Source organism: Lissotriton vulgaris, chromosome 1_1 (assembly GCF_964263255.1).
Source record: "Lissotriton vulgaris chromosome 1_1, aLisVul1.2, whole genome shotgun sequence".
In the NCBI taxonomy this organism is placed as follows: domain Eukaryota; kingdom Metazoa; phylum Chordata; class Amphibia; order Caudata; family Salamandridae; genus Lissotriton; species Lissotriton vulgaris.
The window spans coordinates 1,400,008,816-1,400,030,782 of record NC_141685.1 but is presented as its reverse complement, the minus strand read 5'-3'; the positions used below and the strand labels follow the sequence as shown (position 1 = coordinate 1,400,030,782).

At 44.0% G+C, this 21,967-nt stretch overlaps 1 protein-coding gene across 2 annotated transcripts in view; it reads left to right on the top strand.

The window, feature by feature from the left end:
* Positions 1-21,967, top strand: part of SRPK2 (SRSF protein kinase 2) — a 760,208-nt gene that overhangs the window by 469,320 nt on the left and 268,921 nt on the right. For both annotated transcript variants that reach the window (XM_086967039.1, XM_086967042.1), the window contains one exon: positions 2,077-2,164. In XM_086967039.1, coding sequence (XP_086823165.1) covers positions 2,077-2,164 — 88 coding nt within the window. The remainder of the gene's footprint in view (positions 1-2,076; positions 2,165-21,967) is intronic.

Below are 21,967 nucleotides of genomic sequence, written 5' to 3'. Positions count from 1 at the left end.
GTCACCCCTGTGTCTTATCTGGTTCAAGAGGATGTACTTCATCCAGTTCAACATATTCATTTTCAATTGTTAGTTTATATTCAACTATGACTGTTAGTACACTGGTGGCTCTGAAATTTGGAATCTCTTTGTACTGATCGGTTCATTCCTTGAACAGTTCTTTTGAACTCCATAAGGGCTTGTGCAATTACCGTCTGTCTTTCCTCATGATCATTTTCCTTTTCGGACCATTCTGATACTCCCCCTCTCCCCCTTTTACATCATCTTGTCAGCCTATCTTTTTATCTAAGGCATAGGTATGAATGTAGCGTTTAATGTAATTCCTCATTCGTAAAGCAGAAGTGTAGCTTCTCCTTCTTTCCCTACAGTGTCAAAGAACGATGTTGACAAAGGTTACTGAGGAAGAAAATGTTTAGCCAGTGCGTACTTGGTTCCAATATTCCACAAGAAATGCACACTGGGCTAAATTCAATTTTACCTGAATTTTTTCATCACTGTTTTATCAAATTCAATCAATCTGGACTTTACCGCTACCACCAGACTTCTATAAAATGCCAGACCTTTCTCCCAGACCTATCTCTGCGACACTCAGAGCCTCCACATGTAGCTGGATAAATTCACAAAAACATAAAACTGCTCATGAATCTGACTGTAAGACAGTAATTGAATCTGTAGACAAGCAAGATCAAACGCACCCTTTAAAGCAGTTTTATTCATGGATTCAGTTCTGCCATCTAAACAAGCTGCTTCTGTGTTGTTTTCTAAACTTGCTCCTTCGTTTTATTTCCTCAAACACAATTCTGACACTTGGAATAACTATTTACCATCCAGATCGTTAGGTTCGGCTACAGCAGGTCCTTTAACTGTTCCTAGAGCCAGAAGGTCCAAGTGGGGAGGCAGAAGCTTTGTTACTTGTGCCTTCAGACTCTGGAACACCTTTCCCCGTGATCTCAAGAAAACGACCCTGCTGCTCCCCTTTAGGAAAGGTTTAAAAACATGGCTTTTCAACCAAGAGGTCGATGTATTGTTCTAATTCTTTCCTGCTTTTGGTTTCTTTTTTCCTCTGGTTTCGGTTAGCACCTAGACGTCTACGGGCAGTAGCTATTGAGCTTAATTTCATTTCTCTATGGAGCAGCCCATTTCTATCTGGACAAGATGACTTTCAGAGATTCGAGTTTTACAATGTGTTGCACTCAGAAGAGTGATGCGTTCATTGTTTTTGGCAACCCATCGTTCATTCAGCGGGATATCCGTGGTTGAAGTCAAAGTTTCTTCAACGTAAATGTCACATTAAGGAGTAGAACAGCAACGGCTGCTATTGGGTAGTGGATTGTCTCATGTATATGGAAAGCATTTGACTCGAGAGGAGCCCTTCCTTCTCCCAGACGTCATATTCCTGCCAGAGCTATAAGGCCCTCTGTCTTTCTACAAACATGTGCCAGTCGATTACATTTAAAGACCTTTTGCTTAGAGCTACTTTGCCTTCTCCATTGTAAGTTAATCAACAGATGCATTTTCTTGCAAAGAAGCACGGTTAGTCCAGTGAATTCCCAGCTTAGCTAGGAAGCCTAGTGTGGCATATGCTGTCCCGTCTTCCCTAGCATCTTAAGGGCTGTGGAAACCTCTTTATCCCAGGATGGAATAGGGTATAGAGTTACCGCAGAGTACTGAAGAATTGCCTTCATGCTGACTATGGTAGTCTTAGTCCTTGCTCACTGTTTCACAAGACCCATGCTGCCATTCTCGTGTCAATTAAAGGCTTGCAGCAACCTTACAATGCAGAAAAAAATCAAGCTGGTTAGTGACAAATGCATAGGGGTGGGGTAGGCTCTGTAACAACAGTATAAAGAGGGAGTATTCTTTTTAAACAACTTTTTTTCAGTTCTACTGTGGTGCAGGCTCTAACCAAACATTGTACTGGAGGAAGAGACAGAACTAAGAGTCTTGAAATCTCCTTGGAGATCATTTTTCAACTTTACTGTGTACAGAAACAATGCTTGCTGGATGTGAAATGTGACAATATAGTAAGAGCAAACATAACTAGGCTTTATTTTAAATGTTATTTTTTGTTTGTAGGAGCAAAAGGTTTGTTGCTATGAAAGTTGTGAAAAGTGCCCAGCATTACACAGAGACGGCTTTGGATGAAATAAAGTTGCTTAAATGTGTAAGTATTGTGAAATAAGTGTAATTTGTGTCCCTGGTAATACACTAGTATACAATATGTAAGCAGTTGCTAAAAGAGTAATAATATTTAGGCCTCACCTTTTGCTGAAAGGCCTCTTGTGGACCATACAAAAAGCTTACAGTTCGCTTATATTTCCCCGTCCCACATTTCTTACATTGATTTGCTTTCTTGCCACTCTTGTTTGTTTACTAATTATCCAGTGGCTTTCCTTCTTGTGCTTTCCCTTTCCTGTAGCATCTTTACCATCCTTTTGATTGAATGACTAATAACGTTCTACTGCCCACATTCAGGAAACTACTTTTTCTCCAGTATTGAATCTTTCAAAGATTCACATGCTTAAACCGTCCCTGTCGTGATGGTGGGAGTACCATGGTAATCATAATAAGTGGTGCTATAAATAGCATTAACAGCTATATAGAATTCATTTGACATTGTTAACCATTTCACATTGTTTTTAATAGTCCCAAACTTCTACCACTCAGAGACCAGACCCTGAAGCACTCCTCCCCTGCAGGTTCACCATACTTCAGATTTCTAACCGCACATCGTATGTGAAAGAGTCTCACTGAGCTCTGGGCAGTTCCTGTTCTCATTCAACTTTTGACCTTTGTTTTCTTTCAGAAGAGACATTTTTGGAATCTGCAAGCAAGTTTTGAGGTGCAACTCTGTTGTAATCCTCTTCAACAGTATGTCTGAGGGATCGAAGAAGAGGCTTTTCAGGCTGTGTAATTCTTGTGGTTAACCAAGATTTTATTCTGAGGATCCACATAAAGAATATTTGTACTGCTTATACTAACACCAACAGCCTAAAGAATGCAAACATTGCAGAACCCTTTCTGCCAAAACTCTAAAAGACAGAGAAGACAGGCTTCTCCTCTGGCTCCAGAAGAGAAAGACCAAATTGGACTCTGGATCTGATGATAAGGGGTACAGGCGTTCCTCACAGGACATAAAATGCAAAAATGGGGGTTCTCCAGCATTGGAAAAGTACCCCAAGAAATTAAAATCTCCCTCTAAGGATTCTGGGTCTGAAAGATCTAGCAAGTGTCGACTACCACCTCGTGGTCAACATTGGTGACAGTGGTCCCGTCAAATGGAATTTTCAAATTTCCAGCGGTGAGACCGACTTCACTTCCGGGCATAGTCAGGGGCAAACAGACTTTTGCCGTTTCTATTTCCACAGAGAGGAGTCCTGTGGTTCTGCGCCCAGAACAGACATCACCGAGCAAAGTATCACCTCCTCCTGTGCATCTTCTAGAAACAGAGGAATTGGGTGAAGAGTCTTTTTGGACCAGCCTACAGTCCCATGCAGCTAAACCTAAAGTGCGAGGACACAGACGAAGAAGAACCTGGTGCTGAGGCTTCCACATATATGCAAGGTGAATTTTCTTTTAGATACCGGCACTAACCTCCGACACACCAAAATTATGCTTTTCAGGAGCACAATCCTCATGATGTACCCTATGTTGAGCACCAGGCTCTAAGGGGATACACTATTCCAGTACCTGTATCTTTAGTGATGGACCTACGTCATATGATCGACAACTATTATAAAAGATTCCCAGAGGTGAATGCTCCTGGGCCTCGTACACCAGCGCGTATGGAAACACTTACTATACCATCATCGCCTCAAAGTCCCGTAGACCCTCTGCCTCAAAGAGGAAGACTTGTGTTACCACCAGTCACTGTCAGGGATGACTGCATAGATAATGAAGAGAACAATCGACCTGAGGAAGGGGAACTTCTTCGGGACTCTGATTCATCAGGGCAAGAATGGGCCCATTACATTGCTCCTTCATCACCATCACTGTCACCCAACATCGGGTAGCTTTCTCCAGAGGCTATAGGATGATTGCATGAACTCCTTGAATGTGCTTCAAAGCGTTTCAATCTACCACTACAAGTAAACAGAGTGTTTTCTTTGCGATTTCAAGAAAGTCCATAAAATCCATTCCCATAGTGGATTATATCTGGAAAGAGGGTTTAAAGTTAATGAAGACCCCAGCTGCGTTAGCAGCATTTGTCCCCCAGCTTGACAAATATAAATCAACTGAGGATTCACCTGCCTGTCTCATAGGACAACCTCGTCCTGACTCAGTCATGTAAGCTGGCCAAAGACACTTCAGTAACCCATCTGCCCCATGTTCAGCAACTGATTATGATGCGTGTTTCTTGACTCCAAGATTCACAGTCACATAAGCACTCAAAACGACTCAGTTCATACACTTTTCAAATAAATGTGTTCACATATTTTTTATGTTCTGTTGTCATTTAATTTTCATAGGTGCGTCGTTATTCAATCATCATAACTTTCAAAATTCATTTCATTTTTCACTCCTAATGCCCGATGCATTTCGAGCTAACTGCTCTTCCTCAGGGGAATTTTTTCTGAAATAATACATCAAATCATATGTAGGTACAAAAACAAGTAATGGCTTCTTTAGACAATTTCAATTCATTTTTATCACGTAACCCCACTACATACATGGTGTGTATTCTATGTAGTTGTGATGTCAGACTACATTAAACCTTATAGCCCTACTTGTAGGTGCGGTGAACCTAGTTATACGCGGCATGCATTATACTCCGTAAATGATATGTTTTTCCTCGAATGTTCAACAATACATAAATCTTTGTCGTGCACTGACCTTGGGCGGTTCTTGCGATATCTCTTGCCCGATACTGTAAACAACAAACATAGACCTTCACGTAACTACCAAGTGAGAAATACTCAGAACCGAGTTCTCAAAACTCGAAAAAAGATTACTATTATTTTTGAATATTACCCTATCTTACCGTATGCGTGTCAAAACCCGCGACGAGGCAGTCTCTCTCTGTTATTTGCGGCGTGCGACGCTCTATCTATGATTATCTCTATGTGCTCCGTGGTCCGATCACGTGGTGTGTGGATCGCGTAAACACTGAAAACGGACTCTACCTATCATGTCTCTTAAACTCGGCGTGTATATAGTGTGAACTGTGTTATTAACTAGCCTGCATATACTAGCGCCTGTGTGTAAGTCTGTAAGTGTAAACAGATTGTGTATAAACAAAGTGTGAATAAACAACGCATGCTACATTCATACTCCAATGTACATCTCGTGTTGATCTGGGGGAAACGGGAACATGATATTAAAACAGTGATATTAGAACAATACTGTACACATCATCAAACATCGTCATCAAATCTCATGAATTATTTTTGGAGTCATCAGGTGTCATAAATCTTGTGTTATGGTGTGTAACAGACTTATGACAATCCACATATTTGCATAATGTCTCAATTTATAGATAGCAACTAAGTTCCATCCGTTCATTTAATCCCCTTGGGCATAGGGTACATAAGAAGTTCATCCAAAATGTCTCCCTACTCAGTAAGTGATTGTTGTTATCTCTTCCTGGCTGAATGGTTACTATTTCCAGTATGCAGAATTTTAATTGGGACGGGTTGTGTTTGGCTTCATTAAAATGTGTTGCCACTGTTGATTTGAGGTTTTTCAACCTTATATTGCTTTTATGTTCGATAAGTCTGGTTTTCATTTTTCTTTGTGTTTTACCCACATATGATAGTCCACAGGGACATCTCAACATGTAAATTACGTTACTGCTGTCACAGGTTCCAGAGACTTTCAATTTGACTGATGTCCCTTTGGTAGGGTGATTAATGACATTACCTTTAATGATAGCCGAACAATTTCCACAATTGTGACAGGGTAGAGTTCCTTTATACTTGTCACTGTCTTCCTGCTTAGGGTTCTTGATAAGTTCCTTAATGTTTGTTGTCCTTTCATTTGCAAATATTGGTGCCTTTGAAAATGTTCCTTTGAAGTCTTCTTCCAGTGCCAGCAACGGCCAGTGTTTGATTATCGCTTTCTTGATACAATAACTCTGAGTCTAAAATTTTGAGACAAATACAGTTCTTTGCTCTTCTGATTTTGTTTTAGAAGATAACAAGTGATGTCTTTGTAATTTGTCTGCTCTTTCTGCTGCGGCTTCCAGAATGGATTCAGGCTATCCTCTGTTTTTGAATTTAAGAAGTGTTTCTTTTTTGTGTTTGGTGTATAACTCTTCAGTGGATGCTATCCTTTTTATCCTTACAAGTTGTGGGAACGGAAGGTGCTTCTTGAGTGGTGGTTGGTGGAAACTGTTATAGTGCAGAAGGTTACTTGTGTCCGTGGCTTTTGTGAACACACTGGTGACAATCTTGCCATCTTGATTTGATATTGCTACATCCAAAAATGATATTTTGTTTTCGTTGATGGTAAACGTGAATTGGATTCTTTGATTTATTTCATTGAGTTGTTGTAAAGCTTTCTCTAAGCTGTCTGTAGTTACCTTCCATAGTACGAATATGTCGCCAATGTACCGCTTATAAAGAATCAGGTTGTTTTGCCATGTTTGTTGGTTCAGTATGTGGTCCAATTCCATAAAATCCATTCCCATAGTGGATTATATCTGGAAAGAGGGTTTAAAGTTAATGAAGACCCCAGCTGCAATAGCAGCATTTGTCCCCCAGCTTGACAAATATAAATCAACTGAGGATTCACCTGCCTGTCTCATAGGACAACCTCGTCCTGACTCAGTCATGTAAGCTGGCCAAAGACACTTCAGTAACCCATCTGCCCCATGTTCAGCAACACCAGACCTCGAGGGCACATGGCTAGACAATATTGGGAAGCGTTTTTCAGCGATGGCAGCCACATCCATTGGGGCATCTTACGTTTTAGCTATTTTGGGTCATTATGGCAGGCGGGTGTGGTCTGATTTATCGGTGTACCTGGATGACTTGGCAGAGCTAAAGAGAAAAGAGGTCAAAGAAATCTTGTAAGAAGGGGCAAGAACCTATTTGGAAATAATAGACATGGCCATGGACATATCTTCCACAGCCTTCAGGCAAATGGTGGGTGCGGCTGTACTACACAGTCCGGCCTAGTTAAAAGTGACATCCTTCCGCTCTGAGGTTGAATCCAGAATTCTTGAAATGCAATTCGAGGGAGTGAATTTATTCGGAAAACATGTGGATGATGCTCTGAATTCTATTAACACCTTGGCTGCTAGGGATATTTTTCTCCGGTGCTGAAATCTCAGATTTATCATTGTTCATGACGAGCTCAGCTCGTCATCAGCACAGCTCAACTGTGCCTCTTGACGAGCTGAGCTCGTCATGAGCATCGAAGGGGTTAAGGCAGACACTGATACTGCTCATTCTCTTATGACGCTGCATCAGAGACTCTTTCAGCCCTTTCGTGGTAGCAGAGGGAAAGGCCAGTCTACAGCAAGAACGTCCTATCAGAGTTACAGATACCAACTTTACTCCCAACAGGGGTATAGACCTCAGTATAATCATCAATAAAAGTACTCTTCAAGTCCCACGTACACACCAGTCATCGCCTTGGCTGCCAGCAGGAGGAAAAGGTCAGGATGCGTTAGGCGTCCGTGACAAATACAAGGAACCAGACAACTTACCATCTTGTCGAGAACCAGCACCTCTCAAAATGCCACATGCAGTAGAAAATAATTTCTTCGGATATTTGGATGATATACATAATCCATCATGGTCACACCTTAGGTTTTGCTGAAATTACTCCCAATCATCCTTCACGCAAGAGGAAGCCTCTACATCTTGCCCTGTTCAAACAGTAAATTTGTGTCATTATCTTCATGAGAGCTTTCAAAGAAGCTCCTCTACGACATCACAACACAGGATTTTATTCCAACTTTTTTGTAAAATGGTGTCAAGTAATGGATTCGAGGTTGCTGATCAAACGCATCAAGGAACAACCCTACCGGGTACTGTCCTTGCAAGAGAATTTACTGCTGATAAAACAGATCACATGACGTCTCTCTCTTCCTCTTGGACGCCTACGTCGAAATTCACATGCATGTGAAACATCGAGGTGGCAGGGTGCCAGTTTCATTTCAAAGTCCTTACTTTGGTTTACATTGTGCTCCCAGAGTATTCACCGAATGTATGGCATATGTGGCAGCGTTCTGAAGAAGAAATGGCCACCAGGTGTTAGCATACTTGGACGACTGGCTCGTCAAGGCTCATACATATCGCTCAGCAAGAAAATCAACGTAGGCTTGTCTTCCATTCTTCAACAGTTTAGGTCTCAAATTAAACAAAGAGAAGTCTGCCCTGATACTATTTCTGTCTTCAGTTGTTCTTGGGAGAAGTTCTGGATACGAAGGAAGCAAAGATGTATCCACCTGTCAAAAGACTCCATTGGATAAACAATATCACAAGTTCCCTGTCAAGAAGAAAGTCCACTTCTGTTCAGACATACAAGTCCATCTTGGGCCTACTATCCTTTCTTCCCTTCATCCGACATTCATCTGTCCTAGTAAGAACGGACAAAACCACATCCTTGTTCTCCCTCGCAAAACAAGGGGGAACAAGGTGGAAGGCTCTATCTTGTTAAGCTCAGCAAATTTCGAAATGGCTTATTCACCACAACATCTCTTTACAGGTAGAACACTCCAGGGGTGGAAATTGATTGGGCAGGTTCTCGCAGGCACAAATGGGAATTAAACCCCCCTCAGTTACTTCAGGTCTTCAGTCAATGGAGCACTCCATCCCTGGGTATGTTTGCAACTCTCTAAAACAAGAAATGCGTGAGGTATGCAAGTCGATGTCCCCAACGAGGATCTCTGGGAAATGCCTTCTTGATGACCTGGACAGGCGTTTTCGCCTACGCTTTTCCACCATTTTTTCTCATTTCCATGGTAGTTCGGAAAATGAAACAGGAGCCATGACGACTCATTGAAATAACCCCAGCATGTCCATGGCAATACTGGTAGACAGAGCTTCTTCTCCGATCTCTGTGTCCTCATATACAGTTCAGACCTGTGGAGAATCTCATCTCCATGAACAGGGGCCAGATTTACCATCCACAAACTAGGTCTCTAAGTTTATCGGTCTGGCTCCTCACGATAATGAGTTTGGGTTACTGACCATTACTCTGGAATGTAGGTGAATCCTGGAAGAAGCACACACTGGGTCAATAAATAAATCATACAGCGCAAAATGGAAAAGATTTTGCTATTGGTGAAGCAATAACAATCGGCATCCCTTTGCATCCTCACCTGAGGTGTTGCTACTGTATCTTCTTCACCCAGCCAAACCAGGCCTAGCTCATACATAAATCATGGTGCATTTAGCAGCAATCTTAAGGGTCAGAAGACCAGTAGATAAAGTATCTTTATGGTCACATAGTCTGGTTAAAGAGTTCATGATGGGGCTGTTCAGGAATTTTACTCCTGTCAAGCATTCTACAGTATCTTGGCAAGTAAATACAGTCCTATCACAACTCATAATAGACCTGTTTGAACCCATTCACTAGGCACATTTTAAAAATGCTTCATGGAAACTGATCCTTCTTTTGGCTCTCACTTCTGCTAGAAGAGTAAGCGAAATCCAAGCTTTCACTGTTTCTGAACCTTCCTTTTTATTTTTTTAATTATTTATATTATTCAATTCATAGCTTATAAATCAGACTTGATCAATTAAACAATCGCATGCAAAAAATAAAATTAACAGTATACAATTAATTTTGATTAAACAGTCATCTCCTTATGGTGAAGCATTGGTCCCAATATCTGAACCAGCAATTTTTTTCTCTTCAATGATTTTAAGCAATCCAAACTATATTACCAAAATAAAGATATTATAAGACTTAGCCCGCCACATCTCGAACCATGGGGCATCTGACTGGAGCCATACTGAAGCAACACATAATTGTGCTACTTCAACTGCTGTGAAGGCAAGGTACCTGAATCGATAGCAAACTTGGCCCGATTTGGTACCCAGCCTGACTCCTGTTAACATTACCTCTTTAGAGATATGTACATCTCCCCGTAATTTCAGATATAAACCACTCAATATGTCTTCTATATTGTACAAGACCTATACATTCATAAAAAATATCTACAATCTCAGCCCCATCCATAGCACATCTGAAACACTTACCATTGTTTCACCCCCCCACCCCATGTCATCATCCTTGCTGGTGTATGATATACATTGAATAATGTCTTGTAGTGTTGAGCTCTCAAACTAGCTGTCAACAGAATTTTACCAGCAATAGCAATTGATATTTCTGACCCTTTCTTGCAACGAAGATGGAGTAATTTTATAAATGTTTCTAACGTTCCTCCCAAAGGTTCCAACTTCATTTCATTTAAATAAACCTATTGTACTGACAATGTTTTTAAGAATCCTTCTACCAGGGATAAATAAGCCTTACCATTGTTGGATGTCAGATGATGCTTAAAGTGTTATGTAGACAGAACAAACCCCCACATGCATCAAGCATTTTTGGAGTCGCAAACGGTGCGATTCCTTAAAATCGGCCGTTTGCGATTCCAAAAATGCTTTTTGGAATGCATCAAGCATTTTTAGAAATCGCAACATTTTTGCGATTTCTAAAAATGCGATTGCTTTTAAGAAATCGCAAATTTGCGATTTCTTAAAAGCAATGCATGATTACTTTTAAAATTGCAAAATCGCAATTAGGGGGTCAAATTTACCGAGTGGTTGAACCACTCGGTAAATTTGCAAAAAGTGTTTAAAATGCTAAAAATGCATTTTTTTCAACATTCATGTTACGGACACACATGTCCTTAGGACATGTGTGTGTGAAACATGATGCGAAAAATACATTTCAGGGGTGCATGGGGGGGTCCTTTGGACCCCCCCCTGCACCCATGAAATGCATTAACAAATTGCGATTTTCAAAGTGAAAATCGCAATTTGCTAATGCCTACCCATTGCTTCCTATGGGCCTTTTGGCCCATAGGAACCAATGGGAATAGCGAATTCACAAATTGTATTTCGGTAATTTATGCGATTCTGTAAAAATTGCGATTTTTACCGAATCGCATAAATTTACCGAAAATATTCATGCATCCCGTTTTGAGAATTCTAAATTGCGAATCGCTATTTTTCGCAATTTAGAATTCGCAAACACCCGGGATGATGCATGTGGGGGTCAGTCTTTTAAAAAGTTCAACCAACTCTTTGTTGCATGTGCTCCATCTAGAAAGTGCTATGCTCTATTTTGAAAATTACAAAAAACAATTTGATGGACAGAATGTAGATCAATGTCTTACATTCACCCCAGTACAATGATCTGGGCCTAAATCCATCGTTTTTTGCACTCCACACCACCCTGTGTTAGATAATGGCTTTATGCAAATCAGCTCTGACCCTGTGCCCCATGGGAACAGTCCAGTCCGAACTACACAGCCATATCTTTCCCAGACCGGAATCAAGCATCCGAGGACCGGACCGGTTTCGAGGTAACACCTCTCATCAGCCCGGCTAGCTTGACTCCAGTGGTGTGGAGGCTCTGGGACCCACGTCAGAGCTACCCCAGTACACTCAGGGAGAAAATTACAAAAAACAATTTGATGGACAGAATGTAGATCAATGTCTTACATTCACCCCAGTACAATGATCTGGGCCTAAATCCATCGTTTTTTGCACTCCACACCACCCTGGGTTAGATAATGGCTTTATGCAAATCAGCTCTGACCCTGTGCCCCATGGGAACAGTCCAGTCCGAACTACACAGCCATATCTTTCCCAGACCGGAATCAAGCATCCGAGGACCGGACCGGTTTCGAGGTAACACCTCTCATCAGCCCGGCTAGCTTGACTCCAGTGGTGTGGAGGCTCTGGGACCCACGTCTGAGCTACCCCAGTACACTCAGGGAGAAAATTACAAAAAACAATTTGATGGACAGAATGTAGATCAATGTCTTACATTCACCCCAGTACAATGATCTGGGCCTAAATCCATCGTTTTTTGCACTCCACACCACCCTGGGTTAGATAAGGGCTTTATGCAAATCAGCTCTGACCCTGTGCCCCATGGAACAGTCCGAAAATCGTTTTTTTTGCGTGGGGAGCGCCCGGTACGCTTTTGTGCAATGGGCGGTGGTAATCTAAATGATGAGGAGGGGGGGGGGGCAGCGTTCAAAGCACATCAGCGTGCATAAACACGAAAATGTTTTTATCTACCACGTACTTGACTTATCTCTCTGAGATGCATTCCCTTGTGTTTCGGCAATGGTAGTCTGTTCATTACATAGATCGCCCGAGGGCGGTAGTACAGACCGCGCGTAGGAAAGGGTCAAAAGCCAGGGGTATAGGAGTATGTAACAAGCGAGCCATTTAATTGAAAAAACTAAACGTGACAAACGGTTGCAGGATCAGTGAAGGTTGATTTTATAATTGAAAGTATAACAGGATCAGTTACAATAAAATCATCCATACGCACACCATGGGCGAGTATCATGGGTAACATTTTTTCGAAGCTTTATTAATACAATAATCAATAATGAAAAATCGACATCAATAGGGTTGTCCGTATTCCCAGTCAGTACCCTTCCCCGCCCGCCATGTGCACAAAGACCGCATACATCCCCCATAACGTCAAGGCTAAGTAACTAGAACGTCATAAGGAGTTGCAAGTCGCTCCCATACTGGCGCCATTTTGGTCGAGGCCAGGCAGGTTCAGAGTATAGTTAAATGTCTCCAATAAGTAGCGGCAGGACCAGAATCCCTTTCGGCAGTTCTGGCTTCGTCATTACGAGCACTAGAAAACAAGACATTCTGGGCAATACCACCCTTGACGCAGCCCTTTATTCTACAAGATGGTGTCTTTCAAAAGCCAGGGGTATAGGCGTATGTAACAAGCGAGCCATTTAATTGAAAAAACTAAACGTGACAAACGGTTGCAGGATCAGTGAAGGTTGATTTTTTAATTGAAAGTATAACAGGATCAGTTACAATAAAATCGTCCATACGCACACCATGGGCGAGTATCATGGGTAACATTACTTTGAAGCTTTATTAATACAATAATCAATAATGAAAAATCGACATCAATAGGGTTGTCCGTATTCCCAGTCAGTACCCTTCCCCGCCCGCCATGTGCACAAAGACCGCATACATCCCCCATAACGTCAAGGCTAAGTAACTAGTACGTCATAAGGAGTTGCAAGTCGCTCCCATACTGGCGCCATTTTGGTCGAGGCCAGGCAGGTCCAGAGTATAGTTCAATGTCTCCAATAAGTAGCGGCAGGACCAGAATCCCTTTCGGCAGTTCTGGCTTCGTCATTACGAGCACTAGAAAACAAGACATTCTGGTCAATACCACCCTTGACGCAGCCCTTTATGCTACAAGATGGTGTCTTCCATTCAGAAAATATTGTTGGCAGCATTTTGAAAGGAAAGATCAACGGCCGTTCTCCTAGTGAGTCTCACATTGTTACATTTATGAAGAATGTTGAAGAGTAGTATGTTGAAAATCTGAAGCCATCGTTCTACAAACTCTCAACAAGCCTTGGATCGAAAAATCCTGAAGAATGTACAAACTGAAAACCAGTTTTTGTCTGCATAGCATCAGCAGCAACACTTGAGTCAGCTTTGTGTGAAGCCGCCATCTTGATCCAATCAATACCGTCCCCCTGCACACATTCAGGGACCAGGCCGCAGGACGCGTCTTCAGGTCAAACGGATTGTGGGACAAGGTCCAGAATGGAAGAGTCACCAAAAGGCAAAAAGTTCCGCCGGACCCCGGGAGCCGGCCGCCTATGTCGGGGGCGATCTTAGGCCACACCAGGGCAACAAGACTTGGGGAGGGGGCAGGAGCCAAGCGCCCCCTCCCAGTCCGCGCCACCACACCGCCCCTCGGGGGCCTCCGTCAAGCGGCTCAGGGAGGCCCCGCAGGCAGCGGTTCTTCAGATCACAACAGAGTCTCATGCTCGATCGATTGAGCTGGCCGAATCAGGCAACAAGAAGGTGTGGGGGGGGGCACCTCTTGCTTAACCACCACCTGAGGAGGTGGTACTCTCTTCCTAGGAGGTGGTGGTGGTGGTGGGGATGCACCAGCTGAAGCTACAACACTTGCTATTGCTAAGTGATGAAAAAAGGTCTTCCTCTCAAAAAGATGAAAGTCAGAGTGAGGAAACAAGGAGGGGTTTTCATCATTTGGGACAAAAAATAGTTCTAAACCAATGAAAAGTGTTATTTTTAGGTCACATGACCTAGCCTTACATCATTAGGAACCCAAAAGTGAAATGAACCAATGAAAAGTTTTATTAACAAGTCACATGACCTGTTATGCTTACGTTACGCGCTCCGTGCAGCGCCCCGGATCGCTTCCGGGAAGCTGCGCTTCGCGCCTCGCTCACCGGAGCACTTCCGGGTGTGCTAACGCGGCGCGTCATATGACGCATTATGCGACAACGCGATACGTCGCGGTTACGCGACGCGTCACGATGTTGTTTTCTAACGCGCCAGTTGCGCAAACAGAACGTTTATCGGCCGGGCATATGGAATACATACACATTCATACCATACAATCAGGGCATGTACGCACCGTCACACCATACAATTTTTCACGTTCCCAGTGAGGGTCTGCACTACATGCAATATCTCACAGCGCTTGTTTATGTCTTTCCTTACATGGAGCACGGTGCGGTCCATGTCCACTCCATTCTTCAGTCGGAACTCCGATGTAACCTACAGAGGAGAAAATAAAGGGGGGGATACAGCATTCAGAGGATGTCAGCGCGCGCAAACACGAAAAAGCTTCTACTTACCATGTATCAGACTAACTGCAGGAACGTATGATACAACAGATCTTGGCTATCCCTTTCGCATTATTTTTCTGTGTAACATATCCTCCCCTTCTTATGATGCCAAAAAATGTTTCATTTTGTTTGTCTCTAAATTCGAGTTCCCTCTTCGTGTATTTGTTTCTCAATTAGTCTTATTTTATGGAACAAAATACCACACCTTACATTCGGCAGATACCTTAAGCTACGGTCGACCATTTTCTAACAATTCTGGAAAAAGGGCTGGTGTGACGGATACAAATTTCAATCAATCCAAAATTCAGGCAAAGGGTCTGCATTATCTGTCTTCTATTGTTTGGGAATAACAGCCATTATTCTAAAACCCTACCAACCTAGACGATTGTTATGACGCTGATTCCATACTTCCTTCGAAAACTCTTTTTCGCAAAAATGTCAGTATACAAATACGGGCCTACAACCACGTGGGCCGGCCACGGAGCAAACTGGAATCGTATATGATGAGGGGACCTTTACACTGTAGAAAAACGTAACGGGCGGGCCATTAGGTTGCAGGAATTAAGGTGTCTAACAGTTACAATGAAATTATCTAGATATACATTTGCGGGCAAGTACCATGAGTAACGTTAATTCGAACTTTCAATAGTACAGTAATGAATAATACATCAGAACTTAATATCAATAGGGATGTCCAAATGTTCAATCAGTACCCGTCCCCGCCCGCCATGTGCTCCAAAACTGCATACATATCTCGTGATATCAAGGCTGAGCAACCAGTACACATCAAGTAGTTGCGAGTCTCATTTATATCGACGCCATTTTTGGGCGAGGCCGGGCAGGTCCAGAATATAGTCAAAATGTCTCCACCAACCAGCGGTCGGAACAGAACCCCTTTCAGAAGTCCAAAAAGTTCTGTTAAATGACAACAGAAGGGACAGGCAACAAGAACCATCAGTCAAAGAGGGGAGGGCAAGTTCTTCTCTACCGGGTCACGTTGGGGCTCCACCGGAACTGATCGAATTGGTAGTCTACAGTGTTTCTGGATGTTTCAAACTGAAGCTGGCGTCAGCATGAGAGCACCCCGTGGCTACGTCGTGGCCATTCCGCGAGCAATCATGGCAGTCGCTCCCCACCGGAAGTCTGCGGGAGTCGGGGGCCCCGGTGACTCTTGTAGAATCTTCAAGGCTGAGGGGACGCTTTTGGGAATGGGGCCCATGCCCTAGCAGTCAAGCGTCCGAGTTCCAGGGTTGCCCAGAGCCATCCTTTCAGGCCAGGCCCAAGTCTGTGGAGCCGACCGCCATTTCGTGAGCTCCGTGGCAGCCGCTTGTCGCTGTACCGCAAGAGTGGGTGCAATTCAGCCGGATGGCGGGTGAGACGCTGTAATAGCAAGAGCAGGCGCAATTCAGCTGGCCGAGCGAGGCACTGTGCCGCAAGAGCGGGCGCAACTCAGCTGGCCGAGTGAAGCGCTGGGGTGTAGCTGAGAAACCTCCACCTGGGGAGGTGGGGGAGGCTCGTTCGCGCCGCCTCTCCCTTCCAGTGCACCCCACGCCGTCTCTTGGCGCAGGTATATGTGATGGTCGGACCAGGGCACCGCAGGACGTGTCTTCAGGTCAAACGGATTGTGGGACAAGGTCCAGAATGGAAGAGTCACCAAAAGGCAAAAAGTTCCGCCTGACCCCGGGAGCTGGCCGCATATGTCGGGGCGATCTCAGGCCACACCAGGGCAACAAGACTTGGGGAGGGGGCAGGAGCCAAGCGCCCCCTCCGAGTCCGCGCCACCACACCGCCCCTCGGGGGCCTCCGTCAAGCGGCTCAGGGAGGCACCGCAGGCAGCGGTTCTTCAGATCAGTGGGTCTCACCGGCAAGGCTCCCCTCCGTCAGCAGCGATCGTTGGCGCTGTGGTTGCGGCCGGAGGCCCCGCCTAGTCAACGCCCCGGCCTCTCCATCTCGTAGGCCGCAGAGTAGTCGGGGAGAAATCCCGGGAACAGCGGCATGCATTTGGATCGATGTTGCAGCAGGCTGCCATGTAAATAGTTATTTAATAAAACGTTTTACCCTGTTACTTTGCTGGTGTGTTGTATATATTTATAATATTTGCATAGGGTTTGTCGTTGTTTTGGGCGGGGTGGGCGGCGGAGCCGAGCTGTCTTGCAGCCATCATGGCGTCGAGCTCAGTTCCTCTCACTAGTTTCATATTTCTCATGAGGTGTTGTTCCTAATGTTTCTATTTTAGCAAGGTCAAAAAGAGATCCCATTAGTGGCCTACTGATTTTGCTTGATTCCTTTTGTTTTTTTCTAACGATTTTTCACTATCTGCAAAGACTAAACAGAGTATTGCGACTCTGTGCTTGTTTGTAAATAGAGAATGAACCAAAGAGAACCAATTCCGAAACAGTAAATGCTTGGATAACAATCAATCAAATGGAGAGGGAAGCAGGCACGACGGATTACAACGGGGGCAAAGGCCTCCGTTACCTACCCTTCACTATCTGCAAAGAGAGAATACTCCTAAAAGAAAAGAGGGGGGGGGGCAGCGTTCAAAGCACATCAGCGTGCATAAACACGAAAATGTTTTTACCTACCACGTACTTGACATTTTAAAGCTTTTGATATTTGCTATTAAAAAACCATTGAAAATCACTGAAAAAAACATAGGTTATAGACCATATATAGTTAGGAATTAGCATTTACAAAACCTTGAAAATTCACTGAAAAAAACCATGGGTTATAGACCATATATAGTTAGGAATTAGCATTTACAAAACCTTATTTTACTCACACAAAACCATTGAAATTCGCATATATAGTTAGTTGCACTAACTATATATCGCGCACCCGCAATCCACTGCTGATGATGTCACATATTACATCATTCATGACATGGTCAGTGACATCACTGATGACATCACTGATGACAACATCCAGTGACTGTATGTTTCTGTAGAGTTAAAATATGTCTTACATATTGAAGAATGAGTGGATGTAGAAGTGTCTGGATGAAGGATTTAGTAGGTGCATGACTGATTGTATGAGTGAGTGATTAGATGTGTCTCACTGAGTGCATGGGTTAGTGACTAAACTGTCTTAATTTGTACATCATTATGTCTGTTGTTCGGTAAACTGCTGCATGTGTTGATCAGTAGCTATATGAGTAACTATATGGGTTATTGATTGGTTGCCCAAGTATTTGTATGGGAGACTGAGTGTGTGTATGGGTGGCTGGGAGGTGTGTGACTCTGTGCATAGATGTGTGAACAGTTGATTCACTAGATGTATGGGTTCAAAAGTGCATGTGGAATTAGCTGTATGGGCGGTTGACTGTGTGCATGAGTGTATTGGTGAGTGAATTGATATCTCAGTGCTACATGTCAAAGTAAGTACATATGTAAAACACAGTACATGTGAGAGTTGACATATATAAATAACTGTGCATAAGAGCCAGTGAATGTGTGAGTGGCTGTATGGATCATTGTGAACTTGTATCAGGGATTGTATAAGAGAGTAAATATGTGTTAGTATATGTTTGAATAAGTAAGGTGTGTATAACTGTATAGTTGAGGAAATGGAGGTGTGATTGATTCTTTGCATGACTGACTAGGTGTGTGAGTAACTGCATGGATGAGTGGCAGTCTGTGAGTGTCTGTTTACACTGATTGTATCTAAGGTTATATTACAGTCTGAAGAGGTTCATCGTATTATCACATGAATGATATCATCAGTGATGTGATCAGTAATGTCAAATGAGATGTCATCAGTGATGTCATCAGTGATGTCATTTGAGATGTCATCAGTGATGTCATCAGTGATGTCATTTGAGATGTCATCAGTGATCTCATCAGTGATGTCACTGACCATGTCATGAATGATGTAATATGTGACATCATCAGCAGTGGATTGCGGGTGCGCGATATATAGTTAGTGCAACTAACTATATATGCGAATTTCAATGGTTTTGTGTGAGTAAAATAAGGTTTTGTAAATGCTAATTCCTAACTATATATGGTCTATAACCCATGGTTTTTTCAGTGAATTTTCAAGGTTTTGTAAATGCTAATTCCTAACTATATATGGTCTATAACCTATGTTTTTTTCAGTGAATATATATATATATTTTAAAGCAAGGCGCCAAGCGCTTCGGGAGGGCTGCCCACGGCACATCGAGACTATCCAGTCTTCTCCTGCCCCAAACAACCTCACAGCCTCCCTCCAGAAATTGCAGCAGAAGTCCGACGCGTTTCGGGGCAGAAAAGTGCCCCTTCCTCATGGACATAGTCACAAATGCACAGCAACTCACCCGCATGATTCAAATGCAGTTTATTTAAATCGGGCCGCCCTGAGTGGGTGTGGCTCATTGCGCTAGGCTGCCAGGCATGCTGGTAGCTGTAGTCTTTATGGTGAGTTGAAATGTTTCTTTAGTAGGTTGTGCTTCATTGTGCGCTTACAGTCATCTTGATTGGATTACCTCGAAGTTGAAGGTTGGTGGGTAGGCTCTGGGGTGGTGGTAATTTCCATGATGTGTCGTGCTGAAAGAAGCAAGGAGAGGTCTCCTCGCTACAGTCCTCGCCGTAATCCACACTCGGGCATCTGACAAGGCGGAGCCCCTCCCACGGTTATGGCTAACCGGAAAAATGTTTTAAAGCAAGGCGCCAAGCGCTTCGGGAGGGCTGCCCACGGCACATCGAGACTATCCAGTCTTCTCCTGCCCCAAACAACCTTACAGCCTCCCTCCAGAAATTGCAGCAGAAGTCCAACGCGTTTCGGGGCAGAAAAGCGCCCCTTCCTCATGGACATAGTCACAAATGCACAGCAACTCACCCGCATGATTCAAATGCAGTTTATTTAAATCGGGGCCGCCCTGAGTGGATGTGGCTCATTGCGCTATGCTGCCAGGCATGCTGGTAGCTGTAGTCTTTATGGTGAGTTGAAATGTTCCTTTAGTAGGTTGTGCTTCATTGTGCGCTTACAGTCATCTTGATTGGATTACCTCGAAGTTGAAGGTTGGTGGGTAGGCTCTGGGGTGCTGGTAATTTCCATGATGTGTCGTGCTGAAAGAAGCAAGGAGAGGTCTCCTCGCTACAGTCCTCGCCGTAATCCACACTCGGGCATCTGACAAGGCGGAGCCCCTCCCACGGTTATGGCTAACCGGAAAAATGTTTTAAAGCAAGGCGCCAAGCGCTTCGGGAGGGCTGCCCACGGCACATCGAGACTATCCAGTCTTCTCCTGCCCCAAACAACCTCACAGCCTCCCTCCAGAAATTGCAGCAGAAGTCCGACGCGTTTCGGGGCAGAAAAGCGCCCCTTCCTCGTGGACATAGTCACGAATGCACAGCAACTCACCCGCATGATTCAAATGCAGTTTACTTGAATCGGGGCCGCCCTGAGTGGGTGTGGCTCATTGCGCTATGCTGCCAGGCATGCTGGTAGCTGTAGTCTTTATGGTGAGTTGAAATGTTCCTTTAGTAGGTTGTGCTTCATTGTGCGCTTACAGTCATCTTGATTGGATTACCTCGAAGTTGAAGGTTGGTGGGTAGGCTCTGGGGTGGTGGTAATTTCCATGATGTGTCGTGCTGAAAGAAGCAAGGAGAGGTCTCCTCGCTACAGTCCTCGCCGTAATCCACACTCGGGCATCTGACAAGGCGGAGCCCCTCCCACGGTTATGGCTAACCGGAAAAATGTTTTAAAGCAAGGCGCCAAGCGCTTCGGGAGGGCTGCCCACGGCACATCGAGACTATCCAGTCTTCTCCTGCCCCAAACAACCTCACAGCCTCCCTCCAGAAATTGCAGCAGAAGTCCGACGCGTTTCGGGGCAGAAAAGCGCCCCTTCCTCATGGACATAGTCACAAATGCACAGCAACTCATCCGCATGATTCAAATGCAGTTTATTTAAATCGGGGCCGCCCTAAGTGGGTGTGGCTCATTGCGCTATGCTGCCAGGCATGCTGGTAGCTGTAGTCTTTATGGTGAGTTGAAATGTTCCTTTAGTAGGTTGTGCTTCATTGTGCGCGTACAGTCATATGATTGGATTACCTCGAAGTTGAAGGTTGGTGGGTAGGCTCTGGGGTGGTGGTAATTTCCATGATGTGTCGTGCTGAAAGAAGCAAGGAGAGGTCTCCTCGCTACAGTCCTCGCCGTAATCCACACTCGGGCATCTGACAAGGCGGAGCCCCTCCCACGGTTATGGCAAACCGGAAAAATGTTTTAAAGCAAGGCGCCAAGCGCTTCGGGAGGGCTGCCCACGGCACATCGAGACTATCCAGTATTCTCCTGCCCCAAACAACCTCACAGCCTCCCTCCAGAAATTGCAGCAGAAGTCCGACGCGTTACGGGGCAGAAAAGCGCCCCTTCCTCATGGACATAGTCACAAATGCACAGCAACTCACCCGCATGATTCAAATGCAGTTTATTTAAATCGCTCACCATAAAGACTACAGCTACCAGCATGCCTGGCAGCATAGCGCAATGAGCCACACCCACTCAGGGCGGCCCCGATTTAAATAAACTGCATTTGAATCATGCGGGTGAGTTGCTGTGCATTTGTGACTATGTCGATGAGGAAGGGGCGCTTTTCTGCCCCGAAACGCGTCGGACTTCTGCTGCAATTTCTGGAGGGAGGCTGTGAGGTTGTTTGGGGCAGGAGAAGACTGGATAGTCTCGATGTGCCGTGGGCAGCCCTCCCGAAGCGCTTGGCGCCTTGCTTTAAAATATATATATATATATATATATATATATATATAGCACACACATTTATTTTTCTCCTCTTAGCTTGTAATATACATTTTTTAATATATATATTGAACATTTTTAGATTCATATCTACTCCTCCAGCAAAAAGCTTGTATGTTCGTTTTCGCTTAAATACTCTCCCATTGAGATCCTTTACTGATAAATGGAACAACGATCTGGCCACAAGCATTTGTCCTGCTTGTGTTTTGGATATCGAGACTGAGACACACACATTGTGTTTTTGCTCAGCATACCTTGTGTCTCGTAAATGGATTCAACCAATATGCCGGTCCTTGGGCTTGTCAAGATATTTTTTGGGTGGAAATATTTTTATTGTTACATTTTTCTTAAAAATATGACATAAGTATATTCTCATACTGCAGACGAAGAGCAACGTAAGGTATAAGAATTTATATCTGGCTGGCAGCGAGTAACTCAAATCGTTTTCAACAT